A 25,655-nucleotide genomic window follows, 5' to 3' on the forward strand; every position below is an offset into this window, starting at 1 on the left:
CTTCGTACCGTATACAATAGAGTTCAGTGACAAGCCGACTGTAGGCCAGGAGTAGGTCGAGGCCACTACAATACCAAGAATTGACGCCGATAAGTCGCATTTGTATGATATCCGGTTGCTGTTTACTTATTTATACAGGTTGATAGTTCTCAGTGTTCCGCGATTGTTTCCATATCCAACTTCGAAAACAGTTGCATCAGTGCCATAGTATCCCTTTTGTATTACAGAGTTGACTCTACTGTAGTGTAAACGTGAAAAAGTTGGAAGTGTAATTACTGTACAGTCGGACGTTACAACTTGCCTTGCACGTAGCAATTTCTTGTAGAGCATAGCCATAACTATGCCGGCTGACTTGGTTGAACATAATCACTCATCATTTTTGTGTGCGCATTTTCGGGAGAAGTGTTATTTCAGTTCCTATCATGGACTCAAGTTGATTAGGCCTACCCACGGAAGGGTATTGCTCACCACTGTAACTCAGAACTTAGAGTACCTGTGTGTTCGTTACTACACTGGAGGACTAATTGGGCTAGCCTAGGCCCTGTATCCTATTCCTAACATCACAATAACATTAGCTGTGTTGTGCAATACGCAAATAATTCACTGTGGACAAGTTACAGTGTCTTCGTGTGACTTGAGCAGAATAGGCTAAGACTTGGTCAGGAGAGTTTGGCAGTGTATTCGTTACTACATTTGTCTAACCTAGCCTAGTCGCAATGACAAATATGACACTTATCAGTGGTCTCATGTGTATACATTGGTTGTGTAGATAGGTGCAGTAGTTCAGCAAAAGCTAGGGTAGACCACATATTTTGTGAACATTGTTTACCAGCAGTATCAGTCATTTCACAGCTGACAGAATGGATGAGGTTATAGAGAAAAAAGTAACTGTGAGTCTGGTTCGCAAGGGGCTGAAACACTTTCCTCCTAATAATGACTTGTTCCGACTGTTGGGTCTTCCTCAAATTGAATACAATTCTGAACATGTTGTTGATATAGACATGAGTCGAAATGTGATAACTCATATACCAAAGAGTATCGATGACTTTGTAAATGTTGTCAGTTTAGATTTGAGCAATAACCAGATTTCTAATCTTCCACCGGAATTATTAAGCCTCCAGAAACTTAAATCATTTAATTGCAAGAATAATCGCCTAACGTGTGCTTCCTTTCCAAAAGAGTTTGGAAAGTCATTTCCCCTCTTGGAAAGCTTAAACCTGGGTGGCAATTTGTTCATCAATTTTCCTTCGGAAGTCACGGAAATTACTTCCTTGCAAGAACTTTTAATAGGAGCCAACAGAATAAGAGATGTCCCCCCAGAGATTGAAAATTTACAAAGGTAAGTTATTTTGTATGAGTAAACCCATCCATGGAGCTTGTAGGCCTAAGTCGTTGTTATGTATATTTCTAGTGGTAAGCCAGCCAAACAGTCACAGATGTTGTCGCTTAAAGTAACATTGCATTTTTCTGACTTCATGTTTGTATGTGTGTGTACAGTGACAAATGCTTAGTGCACCAGAAAATGAGAGGAAGCTTAAATTTTATCATTTTGAAAATAGTAAAGAAATGCTGAGCTAGAAACTAGAAAGAGAACCCAACCAGTGACCCGAGAGTGTGAATTCTGCTCTTAGGAAATATTTCTTTCACCATTTCAAAATGATGACAAACTGAATTTACTATTAAACTTTCACAATTTCAGTTATCATTTTCGGCCGCCTGGTATTTATGTTATCTTGTAAGGAAAGCACATATACCAGAAAGTTGCAGTTCAATCAGCATTATAATAATAAGTACTGTAGTCTTATATAGCTCAGACTCCAAGGAACATTGTTCAATTGTGCGTGACGATGTTGAAGGTGCAAAACTAATAGAGTTGAGGGAAAAGAAAGTTTGAAGACAGCGCCTGAATTGAATAATAGAATCAAAGACCTAAGTTCAACCAGGGAGGGAGTCCCATAAAAGTGGTGCAGCATTCAGAAAGATCTTGTACGTGACATTGGAACTTGAAGTTGAATTGATAATGTGAACATATTGGTCTAAATTTGGTGGAGTGCTGATGTAGGAGAGAATTTAGGTGGGTTGGTGTACCAGTTCTAATGGCACGAAAAGCATTCATGAGGATGCTGTAGTCAATACATAGTCTTATTGGTAAGCATTGTAGTTCTTCCAGTATAGGAATGATGGGGGTAAACCTGAACACCCTATGGATGATTCGAGCATAGATCTGTGTTCTAGATTCTTGTATGCCAGTGTATATACTTTGCAATATATATGTACTTTTCTTTTGATATATTTGGTATGGAGAGTTGAGAGATGCAGAGATATAATATCACAACACGGTCGTTACTGTAGGACATTATGCAGGTACACTATCTGTGCTGGTATGTACAGTTGTACTGTATGACCGATTGACTGACACAGATAGAAATCTAAATTTTAATAACAGGTATTATTACATGTAACATTGAATGGTTGTCAAATTATACAGTAAAGTGTTGTTGCAAGTAACTTTGAATGGTTGTAAAGAAGGACAGTTACAGTAAGTATTGTTACAATTAACACTGAGTGGTTGTAAAGAAACTACAGTTAGTGTTTACGTCCTACATATCTTCAATTCTTTAAGAGAAAGTATGAATAACTTCATAAATCCTTGTACATGTACTAGTGTTACTTGCAAATCCTGGCACTGTCTGGTGGTTTCACCATTTCCAACATGTATACATGATGTAAACACACTTGGTACATTACTGTACAATACCATACTGTTTTATAAACGATCTCATCCCATATCACAAGTTATGTTGCATACAGTACGTCATTGTGTCCTTCCACAGGCTGCAGTATCTTTACCTCGGGGGAAATCACCTACCTAGGATACCAGTTGAAGTCGGTTCCTTGACAAAGCTGCGGTCTTTGGTGCTGTGCGATAATAAACTGACGGAACTACCGGCGGAGCTGGAACAGTTGAAGCAATTGTCTTCCCTTAGTCTCCATAACAACCTCCTAACCACGCTCCCACCGGAAATTATCAAATTAACTAATCTGCGAGAACTCAGCCTCCGAAAAAACCCACTGGTGGTACGATTCGTTCGGGATATGATGTGGGAACCGCCCTCCCTTCTCGAGCTGGCTGCACGGACCATCAAGAACCAAGCGGTGCCCTTCTCGGGCCAGGTGATTCCATCTAGTTTAGTGAGGTACCTAGAGACCGCCTGCCACTGCCTGAATCTCAAGTGTCAAGGTGAGTAGAACTAGAACCAAGCACTGCAGAAGGGATCGATTTAAATATTGAGAAGGGAGGAGGTACTCTTTAAAGCAGGGGTTCCCTAACTGGGGTGCATGAACCACCAGAGGGGGCATACCTGTATGTCCATCCCAGGGGGCTCGTGAGACGTTTCTGAAAGTCAAAACTAGGGTACTTTTTTGTTGAACTAAAATCTGATATACTGTATCATATAATTTAGTATTAGTACAACAGTCGTACCTATCGACAAACTCTTTTCGCGTTCCATACCCATATGTTGTCATAGTTGAAAAGTTTTTGAAGTTTACTTTCTTATTTTAAAAAAAATATATAAAAAATGCCCAGTCAAGCAGAAGTCCTATCCAAATCAGTGTTGGGCCTGAAATGAACACTGAATTAGGCAACAGGGAAATCTTGTATCAAATTATTTTTCAACATTTGAGGGGATAGAGCATCTCTCAAGACAACTAAATTTTCAGCACGTTGCAATGGCAGTAACTGTCGGGTGACAATGTTATTGTGAATTGACAGCTCTCAGTAAGATGAATTTGAAGAGTTGAAGTTGGTTTTGCAAACTCATCATGACTAAGCAAAAAAATTCTAAGCTGTCTGTTTGAGCAAGTACTCTTCGGTACTGTCCAAACATTTGAAGCTGTTACTGTTGTACAAGTATGTGTCTATCACAATGCTACTGTACCTATCAGGGTAGTAATCTGGTTTAATTAGGGTAGTAAATATTTCCAAGTAATTAAATGATTGTCAAGTAGACGTGGTATTAAGTCAACATTTCAAAGCACTCAGCGGATCAGTCTTTCTCCACGTGAAAGACTTAGAGTGGTTACCAAGGTCAGGTCAAGTGGGTAGAGAACAGTTTGGTCTCGTCAGATGGTCGTAATTAATTGATCATTTGCCCATTTTCACTAGCATTTTGAGATAATGCAATATCAAATAGATTGTTCAGACTATGTACAGGTACTGTATGCATTTCATACAGTTTGATAAAAGTTGACCAATTCTCAAATATTTTGCCTGTATTTTCATGAGAAAGAATTCCTTCAATTTTTCACTCGATAAAGTAATTGCTGTGTAATGGCACAGGTTTCTGTAACACGCTAATATTCAGCAATATTGCACACAAACGTTATGCTACAGAGTCTTATACCAGGCATTAGGGCTATAATGCTATACTGTATAAACAAACAGAATGAAGATGGCTTTTAGTAACTAGTAATTAACTCTGCATTGGCTACAGAGTCTTATACCAGCCATTAGGGCTATAATAATATACTGTATATATGAAGACGGCTTAATACAGTACATAGTAATAACTCTGCATTGGCCATGCAGTCCGAGCATGCCATGGCTTTTATTGAGATGTTGACCGTTCCATAAACTGAATAACAAACCAGAGAGCTGCTGCCACAGACAAAACTCTGTATATATTATGATACCAGCAGGTTGCAAAGTTCAGCCATATCATTAGAAGAAAAAAAAAGAAGGGTAATTTCAATATAGAGTATGCATGACACCTCTATGTGATAGCAGCTGATAGATAGATGGTTTGATCAAGGGGAGGGCATGGTCGATCATGTATCCATCACATGATCAGAGCTCGTCTGAGCGTGAGCATGGGGAGCTCCGACCTACAGTAGTTGCTTTCATTTATTCTTCAAGGACAACACAAGTTTTGAGCATGCATGAGGACATGAAGCATACAGTAGTCCTGGAGTTTCAAAAAAATGGTCGAATTTTAATAAGACTATTCTAGGATTATTTTTTTGTGTGTTTTTTGCCTGGACACTTACAGTGAGTTATGAAAGATACAGCCTGGATACAGACCATGTGATTTATTGTTCCATAATATAACAAGATTTTTAAAAGTTATGAATTTTAATTCCTGTTAAGATACTGAGAACACTATGGCGTTTTATTTTTTATGTTTCCCCACCGGACCCACACCCCTATTTTTGTTGGAAAAACTCACTTAGACATATAGATGTACTGGTAATTGTTTGTGTATCAATTATTAGCGTTTTTATACCTGCATTTTATTTCTGGTCTAATATATTTAGTCCCTGACTAACCTTTAGTAAGTTCAGTATTATAGTTGACCCCACCACAGCTTTAATAGGAATTATCAAATCGGTGAAGATAATACATGATCAACTGGTATAAATATACATGTGCAAATGCTAACAAAGTGGCGGTATAAAGTTTATGAACTCAAGTCTGAGCACAAGTGACCATTTATTTTGACATTCTAGCATATTTTTAGACTCCTCTTAATGATCTTTAATGAAGTGTCTGTCATAAAGCTGTGATGATAGAACTTACAGTAGCTCTTCTATTCAGAAGCCACATTATACAGTACAAATTTGAATTTGGTGGAGGATTGGACCATTTCAAATATTAGCATGAAATTTTGGGTAATTAATTGAATGAGGCTAATACTGTATCTCCCTTCTATCGATTACAAATCTGGATTTAACCAGGCTACAATGTTTATAGCAATACAAGATTTTTTTTCACGTTATGATGTAACTATAACCTTTTCTGTTTTACTTTCCGTCTCTCATCAGGTGTATATTTCGACTCCCATGTGGAGACAGTGAAGTTTGTGGACTTTTGCGGCAAGTATCGTCTACCCCTCATGCAGTATCTGTGTTCTCCAAAGTGCTACAGTCCATACTCTAGCGGTAGCAGTAGTAGCAGCAGTAGTAGTAGTAGCAGTGATACAGACTCAGATGAAGACAACATGGTACCAAATAACAAGCTGAAGAAAGTCCTACTAGGATGAAGATCCATACAACTAGTAGTAGACTAGTCTGTACTATATGGGTTAATACTACATACCGGCTAATACACCAATCAACCAATCTACTGCGATCCTCCTTTACCTGTCTGGACTCTACTAGCAGCAGTAGTAGTAGTAGTAGTGGTAGCATTAGTAGTAGCAGTAGCAGTAGTAGTAGTAGTAGTAGTAGCAGCAGCAGTATTAGTAGTAGTAGTAACAGCAGTATGAGTAGTAGCAGCGGTAGCAGCAGTAGTAGTAGTAGTAGCAGCAGTGATACTGACTCAGATGAAGACAACATGGTACCAAATAACAAGCTGAAGAAAGTCCTTCTAGGATGAAGATCCTGGCTACCACATCATGTAGTAGACTGTACTACAGGGTTTAATACTACATACCCGCTAATACACCGAACACATGTAGTACACTGTACACAGTGTTGTTAACACAACCCCTGTTGTCAGAGATGCTGGACGGTACTGACCTAGATGATGAAATCAGTAGCCATTGTTCAGCCAGAGGAGTTTGTTATACTTACACAGTAGCTTTAAATACAGTATTTAAAAATGTATCTTTACTTAACAGTGACTTACAATTATGTTCGCTCTTCCCTGACTTTTCTTAATCTTCCTTTTTGTTGTACATTGTTCAATGATAAGAAATAGTTTTTAGCCAGGTTACTCTACAGGACGTCTCGCCTAGGACTGAATTCCGTCAGAAATGGGCAAAGGGTAGTTTTTCCCTTCTGTTTTAGTGCAGGAATTTAGAGCTCTCAGTATGACTGATTGCTTTAATGATATATTGTACAAAGCCCTTCATTAATAATGCCTTGCACAAGAGGCATCAATTCATGCCTTCTGGTTATATGAAATAAACATATTTCCAGGCTTTTTTTCTTCCATATTTTACCGGAAATAAATCTTCCAACAGGAGAGATGTGAGTTTCTGCTTCTTGTTTTTTTTTTTTTTTCCTTTCTATTTTTTTATTCCAGATATATTTATTTAAAGTAAAACTTAACGATGATTGAGTTAATGAGTTGCAATTAGGTTTCCTTCCAACAATTTGTCTGCCTATATTTAACCTTTTCTTAAGTTACAATGCCTTTATGAATGTTTATCATTTTGATCTTAAAATTTCCAGTTCAATTCCTCTCTGTGATATTAAAGGGATGCCATTGGATATTAAGCATAACTGACAATTATTCTTGAATTTAACCTAACGTAAGCACTTAGCTATTCTTTTTATCTTGTCATTTAAGTAATTGTCTGTAGCCTATTCTTAAATCTTTATGATCAAAAATATGCTGGTAAAATGTCACTCAACCCATAAAACAGTAAAAAGTATTAGTCTTTAATGTAATAATTACACTGAAATGTTGTACCAACTGGTAACGTCCTACTCTTTGGTTTATAAGGAGAAGTAAGATGGTAAGATGGATAAAAGAAAAGCACCAATGATATATCGACACTACGTGTTACATGGATAAACATCAATGATATGTCAAAATATGTCAAATTCAGCATCTGATAAGAAAGCAAATCAGAGGCTGTATTTCTTGAGAAAACTGAAGAACCTCAGAGTGGATAAAACAATCATGACCTTGTTCTATATATCACTCATTCAAAGTGTTCTGATGTATAACATAATTTGTTACTTTGCCAATGGTACAAGAATCAATGTGACGATGCTTGAGCAATCTAGGAAAGTTGCTCAGCGGGTAATCGGTGTTCACTTACCTTCACCTTACCGTGCCATTCAAAGCGCAACTTTATCTTGATAATATTGTGTATAGGTCCGTTGCTTTAATGCTGCCCAAACCTTGTGTACCTGGTTCATACTGACATAAAATAAAGACACCCTGCTGGTAAAGGTCTTCAGACCTAACGATCTTGCAGGGAATGGCCAAATTGCTATACTAGTGCAAAGATGTATATCATTATTGTACATGTACAGTGTTAACCATGGTACTATATTAGAGACAAAATTCAGAACCTGCAAATCTGCAACACTTAATTTGAACAACAGATTCTTCCCTGTGATGGGATACTTAATGATTTCCATTTGATTTGGAAAAACAATCTTGCCATTGAAGACACTCTCTCATGTAAGGGTTAATACTTCTTAAAAGTATTCAAAAGGTAATAGATTATCAACTGTTGTGACAGAAGAACCTCAAATTAACTTACAATATATATATATATATGTCACCAAAAACAACTAGTATTGTTCGATACAGGTGACAAATGCCTACAGTGGAACTACGACCTTCCTTACCCGTTTCGAACCTCTGGACATACAATCAGCGTCCATAGCCTAGTGGTTAGGGTGTCCGCGTACAAAGCGGGAGGCCCGGGTTCCAATCCAGTTGGAGACTGGAAGTTTTTTTTTTATTTATAATTTACATATTTTTACATATATATGTATATTTTAAATATATATATGTATATTTAAATATATATATATATATATATATATATATGTATCTATCTAAATGCAGCATGGTTGTTTAACAGCTCATATATGTATGTTCACGACAGTTCTCAGGTTTCTTTGCAAACTCACCTGCCGGTATAACCGTCTGTATGTGCAAGTATGTTCAGGAATAAAATAATTCTAGCCTACAGTGATATTGTCTTTAAAACTTGTGCTGTGCAATCTGTGGTCAATCAGTCATTATGATGTTTGGCATTATTAGTTTTAAACAAATATGGGAGGCTTGTATATTCCTTTTGTATTGTATTCAAAAATTCCAAGTCAATTATGTTTTCCAAACATTTTAATAGAAATATATTTTATTTAGTGATAAAAGGATAATTTAGTATCTATCAATAGTTGAGAGGACTAAACATTGAAGGGGGGGGGGAGGGAGGGAACTAAGGATATTCTTTCAATATTGGAGGATGATTTTGGATTATAAATATGTTACATTTAGACTTAAGATCCAGTGTGGTTATTAGGGGCACAGGACATTTACGAAATGTAGTGTAAAACACAAGTTTAACACCTATTAGCATAGTTGCTAAGTAATAGATTTCAGCTCTTCAGCTATATACAAATGATTGTTTGAATACTATTGAAAGTTTGGAAATATTTAACTTGGAACTGATTCGAATCTTACCAGAATCACAGGGTATTGATCAGAATTTGGTTTAGTCGTAAGGTGACCACATTTTTTTTCAGGTGACCCATGGATATGGTATTAATGTTTACTCCCAATGTTGACATCAAAGGGGCATTATCGAGGGACCTAAACGATACAGGGGCAGGTGGGATTTTGAGGGCCTCTCAATGTTGTGTAGTGCTATGTTTCCGGAATAATAGCAAAAATGCCCACATTTCTGTATAAATTACAATCTCCAGAAACAGGCTTTTTGTACGGACTTAGATGATACTGTGCATTCTGAATGACAACATGCTTTTGACAATGTGAAGTCTATTGAAAATTATGTTAATTTTGAATCGCAAAGGATGGCCTGATAGTGATCATTGGTGACCAGATTTTGACGCAGTAATTTAGCTAACTTGTTGCTATGCTTGAAGAAACTTTGTCAGCTCTATGTAAGGTCAGCTTGAAACAAAGTATTCTGTTTTGTGTCAAGAGTTCATCAAATTTCAAAATGAACAAATTCTGATTCCTCCTTGCAAAGGTGTACAACTAATAATGTTTAATTAATGTATTAAGTTATGCAGTAATGTTTTTTTGTATTCTTTTGTAAAATTTGAAAAGAAAATGGAAACAAGAAAGGAGTGTTTTTGCTGCTGAGTGAAGTCATCTATTTCTCCATCTCTGCCAACGAAAATTGATTTTACTGCTAATTAAAAGAGTTCTTATCAACTCACAGTGCCTTGAAGTGTGGTATTAAATGCTCTTTGATATGTAGTGGCTGCTTACTTTACACCTTCTGTGTTACTGTCCGATAAGCATTCATTCCATCTGGATGTTTGAACCTCATCTGTATTTTGTTCATTTTATTCAAATTGTATCAATTTGGAAAAGAATTGTGAAGAGAAATTGTGAAGAGAAAAAAGTGTGATTTACGCGAAAATTTGTATTACATTCGAATGTTGAATAAAAACAAGGAACCGACTCAAATGGTGTTTGTTTTGAAGTTTTATTATTTTTGTTTTCAAATTATTTACTTACAACTTAAAAGAATGAAAATGGCAAGTAAAGTAGACTGCTAGTAACATACAGCATAGTTTTAATGGTGAGATGTGGTCGTACCATAACACAACTCGGATTGCATTCCTATTGTACTCATAGGCGTAGGAGGTGGGGGAGGGGGGGGCTGGGGGGTTGCAGCTCCCCCAACCCAAAATTTTTGTGAAAATTCGGGCAATATGCTGATAATTTTTCGGGTACCTACTGAAAGAAGAATAATTTGCAATGTGTTTTTCAATGGTTAAACTTATATTATTATTATCATTATTATTGTAACGACTTCCCCAATAATTATAATCAATATGGAAGGGTAATAACACGGAAAATGATTATGTTATTGGCATTTGATGTAATAACCGATGCATGCCTATATGATATGCACATTAACATGTTGAACGCGCGTGGAGCGCGCGAACAATTTTGGTTTTATATTTCGGGCAAGTCGTTACAGCCCCCCCAGATCAAATTAGGCTCAAACGCCTATGATTGTACTTCTGATTCCCGGGGTCCCTTTAAAACTTTCTGCATCAAATCTAAGTGGATGATATATGCCTTCAATGCTGTTCACATTTAATCCTACTCTAGTAAAATTGAAATTATAAAAAAAAAACTCTTAGGAAAGTTGTTTTAGCCGCACATAAAAAAATAAAAAAAAATAATAATAAATAAATTTAAAAAGCCCTGAATTGAATCTTTAATTGGTCTGAGAATGAGACAAAATGGTTTTGTGGCATAGACTGGTAAGTCAAGTTACATTAATTAATATTAATTAATACAATACCAAATTTCAATACAATACCACATCTCAAAGGTGCAGTTACCATCGTAACACCCATCTGTCTTTGGTCTCATACATGTCATTTGATTTCTGACGCTCTCTTCAAGCATGTCCTACACTGCGTGACTGAACCCAACCCTTTAACTCTTACATACTAACATGGAAAACAGTTGGCAGTGTGCTAACATTATGACTTCATCTGATTCTGATCAAGATACTCGCCAGTTTTAGATGGTACAGCTTCAGTTGAGAAACTCAGTATGTATTGTTTTCCCAGCCGGCAGTGTGCAGAAAAATTCCACAATTGACGACCAACACTGCCTAGTCTGAACAAATACAATGGGGAAACCCATGTTGCATGTTTATTAATCAAGCCCCAGTTATAAATAGAAAATAACACAAATCTTTGCTTATTTTGGCCACTGGAATAGCATTTGTCAAGCAGGGTATCCTGAGATCAATACAAACTAAAATGTGTGAATGATACTAAACAAAATATAGAATATAAACTCAAAGAAATGTAACAAAAAAACTGCTTTTCTCCTTCCAATGTCTACCTAAACAGATGGTGCTTCATCAGCATGTTGCAAGCCCTTCATATCCCACCCCATCCCACCCTACAGCACCCACCCCACCCTACCCTACCCCATCCCACCCTACAGCATCCCACCCCATCCAACAAAACTTGTGCACATGGCAATAAGTTAAGATAACATTTGGTAAACCTTTCACAACAAGGACTAGGACTTTGAAACTTTTCATAGAAGCAACAAGTAATACAATTCAATATGTTACATAAGAAACAAAATTCAGCCTCTTTTAACGAATCATTGAATTTTATACTACTCATTTACCTCCTGAATGAACAAGCCTGTCATCTTAGATTTAAATTGAAAAATGCTAGTTGTTACAACCCAGAAAATGTTGAAACATTGAACTGTAGCTTAGAATTGTAGGGCTCTGTTGGTGGAGGGCGGTAGCTAGAGGAACTCAATAATTATCACATTGGTGGGGCATTGGTGCCACAATCAGTGACAATATCAACACCACTGTACATTAGTCTTGACTTGTGACCTCTCACCCTTCAATCTCAACCCCTCTGTTCATGATCCTGTAGACTCATCTACTAATAAACGTTGCTGCTCAAAAAATAACTCTTTCGTTTTTATATAAATATAAAGGAAAGACCCTGAAGTATGAAGTAATAATTTATCTTGTAGTTTTATCAGTACATCAGAGTACTACAGTACATCAAACCATCATTGCATCTCCCTGCCTTCATTTCTCGACATCTGGCTTCATCTTCTTCCGCCTCTTCTTGTGTTTCTTAGATTTATCCTTTCGCTTGGAATCGTCTTTTCGCTTTTCCTTCTTTCGTTTTGTCCGGTCGTCTGATTTCCTCCTTTTGTGTGGTTTTTCGAAAACGGCATCCCTTACTATTTCTCTCTCTTGCCATTGTCCGCTATGATCGGAGCGTCTTGGCTTTTTTGCCGAATCTTTGTTCAATGTTTTCTCAGATGTTCTCTTTCGTTTCCTTTTATCCAGTCCATTGCTATCGCTGTTCTTCCTGTGCAAGCAAAAAGAATTTAAAAAAAAAGAAGGGTAAGCCGCAATATCCTAAACCGACAAGCATCATATCAAATTTCATGGAAGGTGACATGAAAAAAAGGAACTGATTTTACTCAATATCTCTGCAAAACCCAAACTTTGTAGTGATATGGAAAACTAGAAAGATTTTACACAAAAAAAAGTTAAATATTGCAAGTTAGGGACAGTATATCTCCTTTTCAAGATGGTACATTTTTCCATTTTACAAATTATCACGTTGAATTGCATGATACTATAACACCAACAAGCTGTGGTTTAGCATAAACTTGGACCTACTGGGCTCAGTTACAGTCCTATTAAATAGGCGACCCAGGGGTGGGAGGGGGCAGGTCTGGGCTACAAAAGACTTCAGTCCGGCTTGCAAAAGTAAAATCAGCCCACAATCTTGAACTTATCCGGTTTCCGGGTACTAAATTCCCTGCACATTGCTTTATCTAATTCTATGTATAGAGATATTTTGATATTGTCTGGCCCAATTTTAATGTACTTCAACAAATGTTTTTCTCAGGCCCTCACAGAAAAGAATCATTGAAAATCCCTTGATACACAGAGTCTTCATTAATTTGATCACGATCTTTCAGGCATCTCCACCTAACAGGTTACTAACTTGATCCAAGTTCGTTACCAATCTGTACCCTACCTTTTTCTTCTTTTCTTTTTTCCTTTCTTCTTAATGCCTCCTCCTCCTCCTTCTCCTTCACTGTTGCTCAACTCGTCCATACTCTCCCTGCTGAGAAACTCATCTGGATACAGCTCCATGAAACCAGTGTGGTTCCACCTACGGTAGTAAAAAATAGGAGACAGGTCGAGAATATTGGGAAGAAATATACGGTAGATTCACGATCAACACATTCTACAAGAACCTTGGAAGTGTTTCAACATTGAAAACCTATATCATACACGAAATACATTCTTGTGTACAGGGTAGGAAATAAGTTTTGGCTGAGGAGGGTTATTTTTGGGACTGATGGAGCTAAAGTTTGCTCCAAAACTGATTTCACTACACTATATGTATCCATGGACAAAATCGGTTTCCTGGTAATTTTTTTAGGGCTATTTTTGGGCTTAGGGGGCTAATTGCCCTTAGCCCTCGCTTATTTCCTACCCTGCTTGTGTTGATCAATGGCGTGGACACGAACAGTAAGATCATGGAGAAAGTTAATGTTTCAGTGAAACTAAACAAAGTTCTGTTCTTTCATAGTTTCTTGACAATTTTCCAGATCAGTTGCAATAGTTGCCTTTGTTAAATATCACTTCAGACTAAATATTAGATAAAATAAGGCAAAAGGACAACCTTCTGGATCAAAATAAGTTTCTGAAAAATCACCAAAGAATTACTCTCATTTTACCTATTTTCATTCTACTTCAAGAAGATTTTGGAAAACAAATTAATTGCTACTGTATCTTAAATAAGGATGAAAGATTCTAAAACTTTAAAAAATTCAGTTCGAATGTGATTAATACTTTCGGACAACAGCATTTAAAGAGTGGGATGAAATTTTAATTCTAATCAAGTTCTATATTTTCTTAAATTATTTTATTTGGAGAAAAAAAGTATGAGAATGTTTTTAGTATGATTAAGTTATTAACAGGCATTTAGCAATTAACAAAAACTTGATTAGCTTGGTTAAAATTAGCAGAGATTTATTCAAAATGTTTTGTTACAACATAATACTTTGACTTACTTCCCCATCTCTTCTTTCAGTTTAACGATGTCTCGAGTTGTTCTCTTAGTTTCATTATCATCACTTCTCATTCTGCCATACGATCTTCTCCTTTCCGATGAACCCCTCCACAAAGAGAAGATGAGAAAGCAAAATCAATATTCTTATTTACTAACTGTGTGTGACTTATTCACAAAGCAATAACCAGACAACAATGAACCCAATGCCAAGAGTGTACACATAACTACAGTGACAGCACTGACAACAAAATTGCTCTGCACGTCACATTTGCTGGCATGCTCTCCAAAAATGTACCTGTTTGCAATCAACATCATCAGTTTATTTATCAGTAACGTTTTGACGCCACAACTTAAAAAAGTCACGGACCGTTTGTGACATCAACTGACAAACAACTGATCAGTGTGACTGTCTTGTGGTAATGACTGGTGTTCTTTAAGGTCACCTGCAAAGTTATGACCTTGTGACAGAAATATGCCACATACATCAGTTTTTCCCACTTGAGATGCTGGCACTACTTAAAGGCATTGAAGACTCCCACAAACCGCATGCAGCCAACTGAAAAAGTTAACTTTCTGTTGCTTGCAAGTTGCAGGTGACATTTTGTTTGTGTCGCTACAAAATGCAGACAGTAATGAAACGTGATACCTAATTATTTTTAGCTGGACCTAAGATATCCCTCGCTGTATCGTTTATACACTGTGCTGAGGGTATTGAACGCAGCTGTGTGTACTGACTGTACACTAGTGTCTTATTACCGACAGTAACAACCTGTGTGTGTATTTTCTGGGATCGATGGTGGTGTCTAACACTTCTGTTACACCTCATTCGTAACTAGGTCAGATTACCGGCATTAGACGTTTCTTTTTGCGCAAGTCTTCTCACCATTTAAACCTGGTAAAATCTTGATCAGATGAACAGGTATGTAGTTGTAGGCACACACATACTAACTGACTATCCACAGTTTTTTCCTGGCTTAAAATTATAAACTATTTAACCCCCACGGTCAGAAAACAATCAATTGTGATGCAATAAAGCTTCCTTACCACACATTTTCTATAGCATGTTACTATTTTAACATATATCTGTATAAATATGTAGATATTTGCAGTTCTTATAACATAGTGACAACATTTTGTGCAGGCAATATAACAATTTAACAAAGCAATACTATTTTGAATTTAATAGTGTAGTTTTCCAAATCCTGCAGTTCAAACTTCTGAAAGGCATTTTAAAATATCTGAAACACCTGAAATTGCTTTCCTCACTACTATTCGTGGGTTTTAACATATTTAACTGGCATGTGATCCCTGGTGATCAGGATGTTACTGTAAGTGGCTTCTGACTAGCACCTCCTAACACAGAAATGTTCGTACACAGTAATTGCACTACAAAGGGTAGGATAGCTGCGTGCGGCCATCTGAAAAAGTTAACTTTCTGTTGCTTTCAAGTGACGTTTTGTTCGTGTCGCTACAAAATGCAGACAGTAATGATATGTGATACCCTGTTATCTTTAGCTGGACATGAGATGTCCATCGCTGTATCGTGTGTACACTGTGCTGTGGGTATTGACTGCAGCTGTATGTACTGACTGTACACTAGTGTCTAATTACCGACGGTAGCAAGCTGTGTGTATTTTCTGGGATCGATGGTGGTGTCTAACACTTCTGTTACACCTTATTCGAAACTAGGTCAGATTACCCGCATTAGACGTTTCTTTTTGCGGGAGTCTTCACACCCTTTAAAATGAGGTTTGCACTTGTTAATTACTGGTACTGAGTTTTGAGAATGAGTGTTATGTCACGGCGGTACTTACATCCTTTGATCGTAATCAGAAGCATTGCTCCCCTCTCTTTGATTTCTTTTGCTGTTCCACATATCCTTCTCCTCCAGGAGTCTGTTATGTGTATCAACATGATGGAGAACATTTTGCAACAGCTTACGGTTGACATATTTGGCAGAAACAGACATATTGGTTCACTTTCTGAGGAATCAGAGAAGGGTAAGATTAAAATAGCTAGTTTATTAATACATACAGACACTCAGTTAAAAGAGTCAGCTTATATGCATATGTGAAGGGGAGGAGGAGAGGGAATGAGAGGGAGGGACAGGGGAGAGGTGTTAAAATGTTCGAAGTGATTATTCGCAGGGCAGCCCGGCGAATAACGTACACAGACACGTTATTCGCAGGGCTGCGACGATTTTGAAAATAGGTTTATTATTAGGTTTTGCTATTGATACCAGTCAGTTTAGGGGCCTTGAAAAGCCAACCTTTTGGGCCCAAATAGTCTTAGCCACTTCATTAGCTAATTTTTGGAGCCCCAGCAGTTCAAGTTTAAAAGCTTATTTTAAGGGAGCTTATCTTGGGATTCCCCAAAAGCCGATATTGCCTGAAAGCCAGTATGGTCAAAGGTGTGACACCCCCCCCCCCCCACCTCCCACACCTTTACATGCAAATGAGCAGTCACTCTGCAAAAACAAAGGTGAAAATGATTGTGGGATGACATTTTTATGTTGGCGATACTAATGCTAGACTGGTTCAATCTTAAGGCCCTAGGCTCCCAAAACCAATCCTAACAGCATTAAGATAGGAATCCCAAAGGCCAATAAATTCCTCAAAATATAGAGGCTCCCAATTAAGACTCTCAAAAAGATAGCTGGTGCCCAAAAGCAAACTCGAATAGCCCCAAAAGCAAACTCGAATAGCCCCCCAAAATTACTGAGCCCGTTAACCCAGTCTAAGGCTGCCCTGTGAATAAGGTGTATGTGTCTGGCTATTCGCAGGGCAGCCCTGCAAATAAGATGCTTGTGTCTGGCTATTCACAGGGCTGCCCTGCGAATAAGGTGTATGTGTCTGGCTATTCGCAGGGCTGCCCTGTGAATAAGATGCTTTTGTCCGGCTATTCGCAGGGCTGCCCTGTGAATAAGGTGTATGTGTCTGGCTATTCGCAGGGCTGCCCTGCGAATAAGCCCCACCTAAAATGTTACTGGCCTTTTTTTGGCTGATTTGGAAAATATGCTAGCCTGGTAGTGGTACTTTAGTAATCGATAAGGGTTATAGTTGTAATCTATAGACGTGTAGGCCTAGCAAGGATATACCAATTGCCCTGTTGCCAAAGCTTATGACTTTGACTGAGTATCACTCATCCGCCTATATTACTGTTACAGTGTTAGTGTTAGTGTTACTGTTAACATGTTACACTAGTTACAGTACACACAATAGATCTAGGCCTAGGCCTAGCCTATTTTCACTTAGGCCAGAGTAGTGTAATTTTGTGGAACTGCGCAGTGGAGATACCGCAAAACAATTTGAAATTGAAAGTTTATTCAATGAATATACCCGATCTACACTCACATGGTCATAACGCAGAGCCGAGTAACTTACCGTGTAACTTAGATTCCCTTGCTACTGCAGTGCTAGGCCTATACCGGTGTAATAAGTTAGGCCTAGCCGTATCATGAAGTCTGTGTGCACAGTGTATACGGTACTGCTCAGTTCGCTCGCTTATAGCATTATCGCGTACGATTACCGTGCGCTATAGTCTATGACTTGCTTCAACTTTCATTTGATACGAAACACCAACATTTCGCAATAAGATCATCGTCACTGGTTACCAGCCACGCCACAGAAGTTTGGTTTACTTAATTGCTGTTCAACTTTGGCCCAAAAGTAACATATACAGTTGGTATTATTAAACATAAAGATCGCTTTGTATGTTTTATTGACCTACAAGGTTCTTGAAGTTTAAAGTAAGTTATAACTCAACTATATGAAGCTCTAATTCTAACTCTAAGTGAGTCCAACTGTCGCCTGTTGTTTATAAGTGTTGGTGTTGGTAGGTCTAATTCCGCGATGAATTTCTAAAGTAACTAACTGTTAAAAGTGTAATGCTTCACTGCTTCGTTTTACTGGTATGCATCACAAAGCCAACCGCCGTAGTTGCATTTGCGCCGTTAAAATCTCTTGATTTTAAATGCAAAAATTAACAACTTTTTATTTTTTTCTGGGTTATTTTCATGCTTTATTTTCTAGGCAAATCGTAACAGTAAGATATTTGACGATGGTGGTAGACTGGTAGTGGTACTGTAGCACCAATAGTGGTAGCCTCTAGGCGTATCCATTATGTACATAGGCCTAGCCTACTGTTGTACGGCCTAGGGTTAATAAAATATGCGACAGAGATGAATTTCTATCAATTTGTCCCCAGAATGAACGTTTCACAAATATGATTTAATTGTGTTATTTGCACATAACCGAGATATGATAGTAGCCTAAAGGTGAAAACATTACTGTTGTGAAATACAAAATAAAGTAAAACTGTTAGCAAACTGCTGAAATACTACATCAAACAATGAAAGAAGGCCTGCATGTTGGGCAGGTAGTTCAGAAAGCTTACACTATACTTGATTTGATTTGATTTGTACTCAGATTGTTCAAAATACAAAAATATTACAAAGACAAAATAGACAAATAGGACGGAATTGAAAAGAACAAACGATCGAGTAACAGGAGCTAAACCCATTAGGCTGCCAGAACGTCGGCTCATTTCCAATTGGGCCCTATAGACGAAAAATTGCACATTCAATGGAAAATACTAGAAACCAATAAATAAGACTCAAAAACGAATATATTGCACAAAATACTGAAAGGTACCTCCCTCTCCCCCCACCCCCAAAATAACATGAGATGCTTCCTTAACTCAGCTCTAAAAAGATGAGAAGACTTAATGGATTTGATATGATTTGGAAGAGCATTCCAATCCTGAATTGCCATGAAGTAGAAAGTAGAGCTAACACCACCCTTGGAATCAGTAACATAGAAATGTGATGTCTTGAACGAGTCCCCTGATTATGAATGACAGAGGTTTTGGTGAAATTGGTGGTGAGGTAGGGAGAACTACAGTAGTTAAACAACATTGAGACTTATTTTCCTGAAGCTCAAACCATAGTGAATCCTCCAGGTTTTCCAACCAATGGTAACTTGCTTTTGAAACTATTTCCACTGTAACTTCTTAAACCCTCATTACCAGTCAAGCACAAGATCCCACCCAGGATATATATCTTAGCATGCCAATTTGCCCGATGCCTACCCCACAGAGACAATGGATTCACCTAACGAGATGCTGAAGCAGGCAGAGCACATATGGAAAATGCTAGATGAATTGGCAGACAGTGACCCTGATGCCTACAAAAACTTTGTGCAAAAAAGTATGGATGAGAAGAAAAGAGAAACAGCCATCCCAGAACCTTTTATGTGTCTGAAGACAGAGCTGATAACGGTACAATTGTTTTTTTTTCTGTGTACATAATTTTGAAATCAAAAAGCTTTCCTAATTTTAATTATTTTGTATTGTCTACTTGCATATACTCTACTTTGCAGGTGTTGCCTGCGCATAACCAAGTCGTTGTGCTATGGACGGTTAATATTTTTTTAAATTTGGTTGGGAAATTAATATATCAGCACAACATATTTATGAATGCCTTGAAAACACATTACGTACTTCGTAAGTTCAAACCGTTCCCTCTAATTAAATTGTTAAGATTTTAAATGATGCTTTCGCTGTATGTTTGTAAATGCATCATGAAGTTTGTGAAGGCTAGGATGCTTGACCAATGTAAAATAATTTTTCTGACGCTTGATTAAATACTACAGTATAATCTAACTCTACAGAGCCACATTGTGAATCACATTTTCGTTACATTTATATGCTAGAAAAGGTGGCTCTGCATGGGATTATTTTCTGGTTACTCATTAATCTTATTACTTTTATCTCTCAGAAAACTTCAGACAACACTTTTCTGTTTGTGAACATCTGCAGCTGGACTAAAGTGCCAGCTCCCAAGACCTCGACAGATGCTGTTTCTGTGACTGGAGGACCGTTAGAAGAGGAACAGTCAGAATATGGTATCGTTAATTTATGAATTGTCTTCATATCAGTCTGAATGTACCCTAACCAGAGGCGGAGCATCCATACAGTCAGAGGAGCGCATGCCCCCCCCCCCCGACTGACTCAGATAGACTGCTGGCGCCCTTTTCAGCTTTTTACCACCATTTACTTATTCTCGATTATTGACTTTTTTATTGCGCTCTCATCTACCTATTGACATTTGTCACATTATCTGCAAATTAGCAAGGCCTGGAAAGGGTAATTTCTGGCCATTTTGGGAGTATCTTTACTCAAAAAATGTTGGTACGATCTGCGCCAACCTGTGGTGGCGCCCCACTCAGATAGTGTCAGAAGCGCCCCTACAGACCATTCCGCCCCCCTGACCAGTACCCTTAGCTCTGCCACTGACCCTAACATGGCCACTTGTTTCTGTCTGAAATGTGTCCTGAATTATTTTTAAAAATTAAAAAATATATTTTGATTAAGTATATGATTAATGCCAACAGCTTCATAAAATTGGCCATTTAGTAGTGACTCCAGTTTAAGAACAGACAGGCAAATTGTCCATAGTAATAGTCATTCAACCATTCTGATCTTACAACTTGGCTTATTACTAAACTTCAAATCTGGTTACCATTTTCAAAATTTTGCTGCAAGAATGATATATGGTAGAAATAGATATGATCATGTGACTGATCTATTCCATGATCTTCATTGGTTAAAATCAAGAGAGAGGGTGTACTTTAAAATAATATTGATTGTGTTTAAGTCTGTTAGAGGACTGGGTCCTAAATATATCCATGATATGTTGGTAACCTCTAACCGTAGCAGAAGTACGTTATTGATAGAGCCTCGAGTTAAATCCTCGTATGTGTATCCCTCGTTTGCGAAGGCTGGACCTAAATTGTGGAATAAGCTTCATGACAGCCTTAAAGAAAAAATGCTGCTACTTTTAAGAGGCAATTAAAACATTACTTATTTGTCAATGGTTCTGATTTCAGCCAGAATCTCGACCAGGTTTAACTTTTGTATCGTTACTTTGAGATTTATTTAGTTGTTTTCCAGCACAGCAGTGCACACAGTTTTCTGTAGTAGTTGTGCTTATAAGCCTTTATTATTATTATTTTCATGCAGGTGCCCTTTTGTCGTCCTTTCTACATAAAAGATATGTAAACCCTATATTTAGGTCACTCAAGTATATATTTGATAGTATACCTTGTTCATTTTGCTACCTCTGCAATTAATTGGTTGTATTGTTTCTGATTATTTATTTTGTCTGACAGGATCAGTCAAGGTCACTCGAGTAGCAATCAACCCTGACGTGTTAAAAGAATGTGCACAGAAGCGAGAGGAAATGAAATTATTGGTCAAACTCATATTTCAGTTCCTTGAAAACCAACATAACTTTGACATCTCTCACAAATACACTGTTGTGAAAGAAACATTTTTTGGAGATAAATCTGCTTTGGCTAATTTCTTTGGAGCCGCTAAGGGAAAGATGAATGATGACCCTTTAAAGAAATCTTTGGAGGAATTACAGAATTTAAGCCCAGAGACCCTCTTGGCTCGGATGAATAAAGTCTCTATGGATGAGAACAATTTGTCAGAGTTCACGTTGGAGAAGGAATCCGTTGGCGACGTCAAAAAAGAAGACAGAGTATTAATTGAAGAGATTTCTAGCCAAAAATTTAGCCTTCCAAAGCCAGAATATGAACTGACAATAAAAGAAAAGGATGGTACGAAAATGCGGAGATGCGTGGTTCGGGTAGCTCTGCCTGGCGTGTCTTCTGTTTCAGAGTGCGAGCTGGAGATAGATTGTGTAAGTAAAGCATGAATAATGCAGCCTATTTCTTCTGCAAGTGTTAACCTGAAAGCCAGTAGGCTTTATAGTGATTGCGTGCCACATTTTGTATAAGAACATTATAGAGTAACATATATGCAAACAAGATTCTAACGTGTTGACTATTAATGATCAGCGAGATTCCTGGACAAATTCGGACTCTACTTATCGTGTAAGAAGTCCATCATCCAAGCTCAAAGATAGTCAGTATAGGCCCCAAATTATAGCACGCAATAATTGCTAGAAATTTTCAGAAAGTACTTTCCTTGAGGTCTTTACTCGCCAAATCGTTCTCAGACATTTTTAAGGAACACACAAGATGACTGAATGTCCCAATGAGGAATATTTCATGGAAAATTGTAATAAAAACAGTCGATCACATAGATTCCTTCCTCCTCGGATATGGAATAAAAAACGGAGATACTGGACGTTTCTTCCAAATCAGAGAGAAGCAGAAGTAAATTACCCTTCAAATTCTCAGCACAAAATTGTTTGAAGCTTGTTGATTATATTTTATCTATTGATTCTGTCGTTTTGTCCACAGGGGGAAGTCAGTTTGAATGTCACAGGCAAGTACTCTCTTGAGGTTACCATACCAGAGCCATTCCGAGAAGACGAGGTCTCGGCAAAATTCATTAAGAAGACGTCAACACTATCTGTTACCATTCCATTAAAGAACAGTTGATGGTGAACAATGATGCAGGCCTTGAAGGATACAGCATTTTTGAGATTCTCAAATTTTGCCCTCGGCTGACCCCAAATGACCTGTGACCTCCACCAAAAGCAATAGGAGTCTTGCACTAATTATGGGGAAGCCACATGCTATATATGAGAAGAGATTGTGTTTATTAGCTAGGGCGTCAAACTCGACTGCATAGGTTACTGGTCCTACAGCAAATAACCAAAAAGGAGAAACAAAGCTAAATATAAAATTCAATTTTAAACATGTATTCTAGTCTCTTCTATTCAACATTTTTTTTGTTTTTTTTGTGGGTATACATTTTTCAAAGATGGAAAACTGGAAGACACAATTGTTTTTTTCCCTCCCCCTCCACAAGTAGTAAAATTATAAACAGATTTCACAATATCAAAATACAGTGCAAGGCATCTAAATAAGAGAACCATAGAAATTTACAAAAAGAGAAAAAGTAACCCCAATAATACAAAAAAAAGAAGGGGGAAGAAAAAATTCAAGAGTTTTTAGAAAATTACACACAAAATTACAAATAAATACCCAAATTGTGCTATACAGTAGGCTATACGTAGACTGCTGATAATAGGTTGTGGAGAATACCTGAAGTTCACCTCTAACATAATTAGACCTATAGATTCATACTGGAACTAAGGGTCCTTGAAATGCTAACTTGCTAAAGTATTCAAACTGTTTTGATCACCATGACGACCCCTGTGGCAAAGGATTCGATTGGAATATGACAAATTTTTATATTTGTTATTAAATTTGGCAATTTTTGAAGCAATTTATGTTTCAAGAGTTTTGTCATTTCATTTTCAATAAAATTTCTATATCATTATGAATTTCTTGGCGACTCGGCAAAAGTGTTTGGCGACTCAAAGGAGGATTGCGAGTCTCTCACTTTGAACGCCGAGCAGGGTCTTAGGGGAGCCGGGTTGAGGCAGGGAATTTTTTCCAGGATATCTTTTGGTATATGACCATACAATGTCTGGGATTCAGAAGTAACCGAAAGTATGTGTCTTTTATTGGCTGTTGTAACAAGTGGGCAGGGACTTGGAATGTGTCAAGCCTGTGGCAGTTTAAATGGGTAAATCTCTACTTAAAAAATGTCTATTTGTGTCCTGCAATAAAACCAAAGATATAGTGCTGTACTTTTCTGGTCAGTAAATATAAATATGACATTTTCATAGAATGATATTCTTCTGTTATATATACTTTTTTCTTTCCATGTTATTTATACTGCACCACAGATTTGATATAAATGACGTGAAATCACTCAAGGGTTATCAAAAACTAGTTAAATCACAAAACTAGTATATTTAAAGTTTTATCCATCCCAAGAAGTGCTTGCACAGTTAATACAGCATAGCATAATAACTGATGGATCAAGAAAAAAGACATCATTTCTGATCCAGTACTATCTGAAAGTGTTCTCTTAGTGTTTATGTCCAATCTGTCTTACAATGTCCAAACAATTACATATATTTTGGCAGTTATGGCCAAAGACTGTGTTTGACATCTTCACTAAAGGGTACTTTGTCTTCAAATGTTCTGTATTTGACAGCTTTTAAGCCATTTATTTTGTCCAACTGTCTCACAACGGTCCAACCAAATACGTATCTTTAGTTACATAACAAGAGACTGCATTTGAAATCTTCACAAACCAAATATATATATATTGTAGAACAGCTGTCTCAGGGATCTAAGGATCTTGCATCAGTTCTTCATATATATCATATACATGTCTCACTATGTCCAAGGAATTGTATTCATAATGCCCCATGAAACCGTGGACTGTTTAGGACATCACCATGATCGCACCGTCTCGCAAGGTCCAACGAATTGTTAACTTATTGGCCCATTAAGACACAGACTGTTCATTCAGTTGAGATATTTTCTGCATCTTTTGGAACCGCAGTTGCAAGGTATCTTGACATCCTCGATTGGAAACTTGTAGTCGTAGGTGAGCTCCTCCCCAACGTTTATTCTTCTACTGGCAAAGATTACAATGTGTTTCTTGTTGTCCACTTGTATTACTTTGGAGAAACAATTAGGCTGCAAAAGGAATAGAAAAAAAGAGATTGTATTAGAGGCATGGAGTGGCAGATTGTCCTCCCACCCAGACAATTATGTCACCATGACCACTTTTTGGACTCATTATTCTTAAAGATATTATGCAAATGAGAATACCCATTCGTTATTCCATGCATTTTGGGGCCCTCTAATTGATCCCAGGACCCCTAAACTGAAGTTGGTATGATCTGTCTATGTTGTGATTGTGTATCTGCCGGAAGTATGAAAGTTTAACACCTACCTCACAGGAGTGGTTGATGAATCTAGCAGCATTCCCGTGCATGGTGGCGTCTACGACCTCGTAGTCATCGATACGGAACATGTAACAGCCCATGCCCTGGAAATACAAAAGGAAACTCATAAATATTCATATTCTTCCTTAGCAAAGCTACAGCCATTTGGGATAATTTCCTAATGCTAATACCTCTCTGAACTGTACTCCTGTATCATGCTTCAAGCACTGGTATTTACAGTACAAACAGTTCCTAACCTTCATCTGATAGAAACATGATATACTGCTCATACTGACATGAAAGTACAGTATAGAATAGAAACAAAATAGTCCCAACTGGGTGTAGCAAGACACAGACTTGAAACAATTGTTTACCTAGACTGTTCATGAAGACTGTACTGACAGATCCAAACAGAAATCATAAGAGAATATAAAATTGAAACATTAATTCGAGGAAAGGATTTTTAATTTTGTTGAAATCATGTTGGTCATCGATTCCTGGCTGACCACCTCCAAGTCCTTCACGTTTGAGTTCTGGTTCCGTTAAACTGAGTCCTTGATTCCGAATTCAAACTTTGAGTACTAAAATTCTGGCACTAGCCTTAGCACATTGCCTCAACTGGCCGAGGGAAGATTGTTTCATCTTGGCTCAGCGATGGAGT

The 25,655-nt window shown here is 37.6% G+C and overlaps 4 protein-coding genes across 10 annotated transcripts in view; 2 read left to right on the forward strand and 2 right to left on the reverse strand.

Moving 5' to 3' along the window:
• Positions 1-22: 22 nt before the first annotated feature.
• On the forward strand, positions 23-11,472 carry LOC139976880 (uncharacterized). Its single transcript, XM_071985749.1, has 3 exons — positions 23-1,339; positions 2,835-3,241; positions 5,824-11,472. Exons 1-3 carry the CDS (start codon positions 861-863, stop codon positions 6,039-6,041), a joined length of 1,104 nt encoding a protein of 367 aa, XP_071841850.1. The 5' UTR covers positions 23-860; the 3' UTR covers positions 6,042-11,472.
• A 160-nt stretch (positions 11,473-11,632) lies between these two features.
• LOC139976722 (uncharacterized) lies at positions 11,633-18,545 on the reverse strand. Of its 4 annotated transcripts, none has more exons than XM_071985392.1 (5): positions 18,034-18,545; positions 16,083-16,250; positions 14,270-14,374; positions 13,225-13,362; positions 11,633-12,543 (listed from the first exon to the last, which is right to left on the reverse strand). In XM_071985392.1, exons 2-5 carry the CDS (start codon positions 16,235-16,237, stop codon positions 12,255-12,257), a joined length of 687 nt encoding a protein of 228 aa, XP_071841493.1. In that variant the 5' UTR covers positions 16,238-16,250; positions 18,034-18,545; the 3' UTR covers positions 11,633-12,254. The 4 variants fall into 4 exon arrangements, with proteins under 4 accessions (XP_071841493.1, XP_071841492.1, XP_071841491.1 ...); XM_071985391.1 differs by lacking the exon at positions 18,034-18,545 and adding an exon at positions 17,797-17,936; XM_071985390.1 differs by lacking the exon at positions 18,034-18,545 and adding an exon at positions 17,652-17,788.
• Positions 17,810-23,134, forward strand: LOC139976721 (PIH1 domain-containing protein 2-like). Of its 4 annotated transcripts, none has more exons than XM_071985387.1 (5): positions 17,810-17,936; positions 19,364-19,545; positions 20,045-20,171; positions 21,438-21,973; positions 22,539-23,134. In XM_071985387.1, exons 2-5 carry the CDS (start codon positions 19,369-19,371, stop codon positions 22,677-22,679), a joined length of 981 nt encoding a protein of 326 aa, XP_071841488.1. In that variant the 5' UTR covers positions 17,810-17,936; positions 19,364-19,368; the 3' UTR covers positions 22,680-23,134. The 4 variants fall into 4 exon arrangements, with proteins under 4 accessions (XP_071841488.1, XP_071841489.1, XP_071841487.1 ...); XM_071985388.1 differs by having other exon boundaries at positions 17,844-17,948; XM_071985386.1 differs by having other exon boundaries at positions 17,875-18,016; positions 19,297-19,545.
• Positions 22,922-25,655, reverse strand: part of LOC139976720 (histone-lysine N-methyltransferase 2A-like) — a 40,424-nt gene continuing 37,690 nt past the window's right edge. Inside the window, exons 28-29 of the mRNA XM_071985383.1 lie at positions 25,003-25,098; positions 22,922-24,743 (exon numbers count right to left, since the gene is read on the reverse strand). Coding sequence (XP_071841484.1) covers positions 24,570-24,743; positions 25,003-25,098 — 270 coding nt within the window. The 3' untranslated portion in view covers positions 22,922-24,569. The remainder of the gene's footprint in view (positions 24,744-25,002; positions 25,099-25,655) is intronic.

Source organism: Apostichopus japonicus, chromosome 12 (assembly GCF_037975245.1).
Source record: "Apostichopus japonicus isolate 1M-3 chromosome 12, ASM3797524v1, whole genome shotgun sequence".
Taxonomy (NCBI): Eukaryota; Metazoa; Echinodermata; class Holothuroidea; order Aspidochirotida; family Stichopodidae; genus Apostichopus; species Apostichopus japonicus.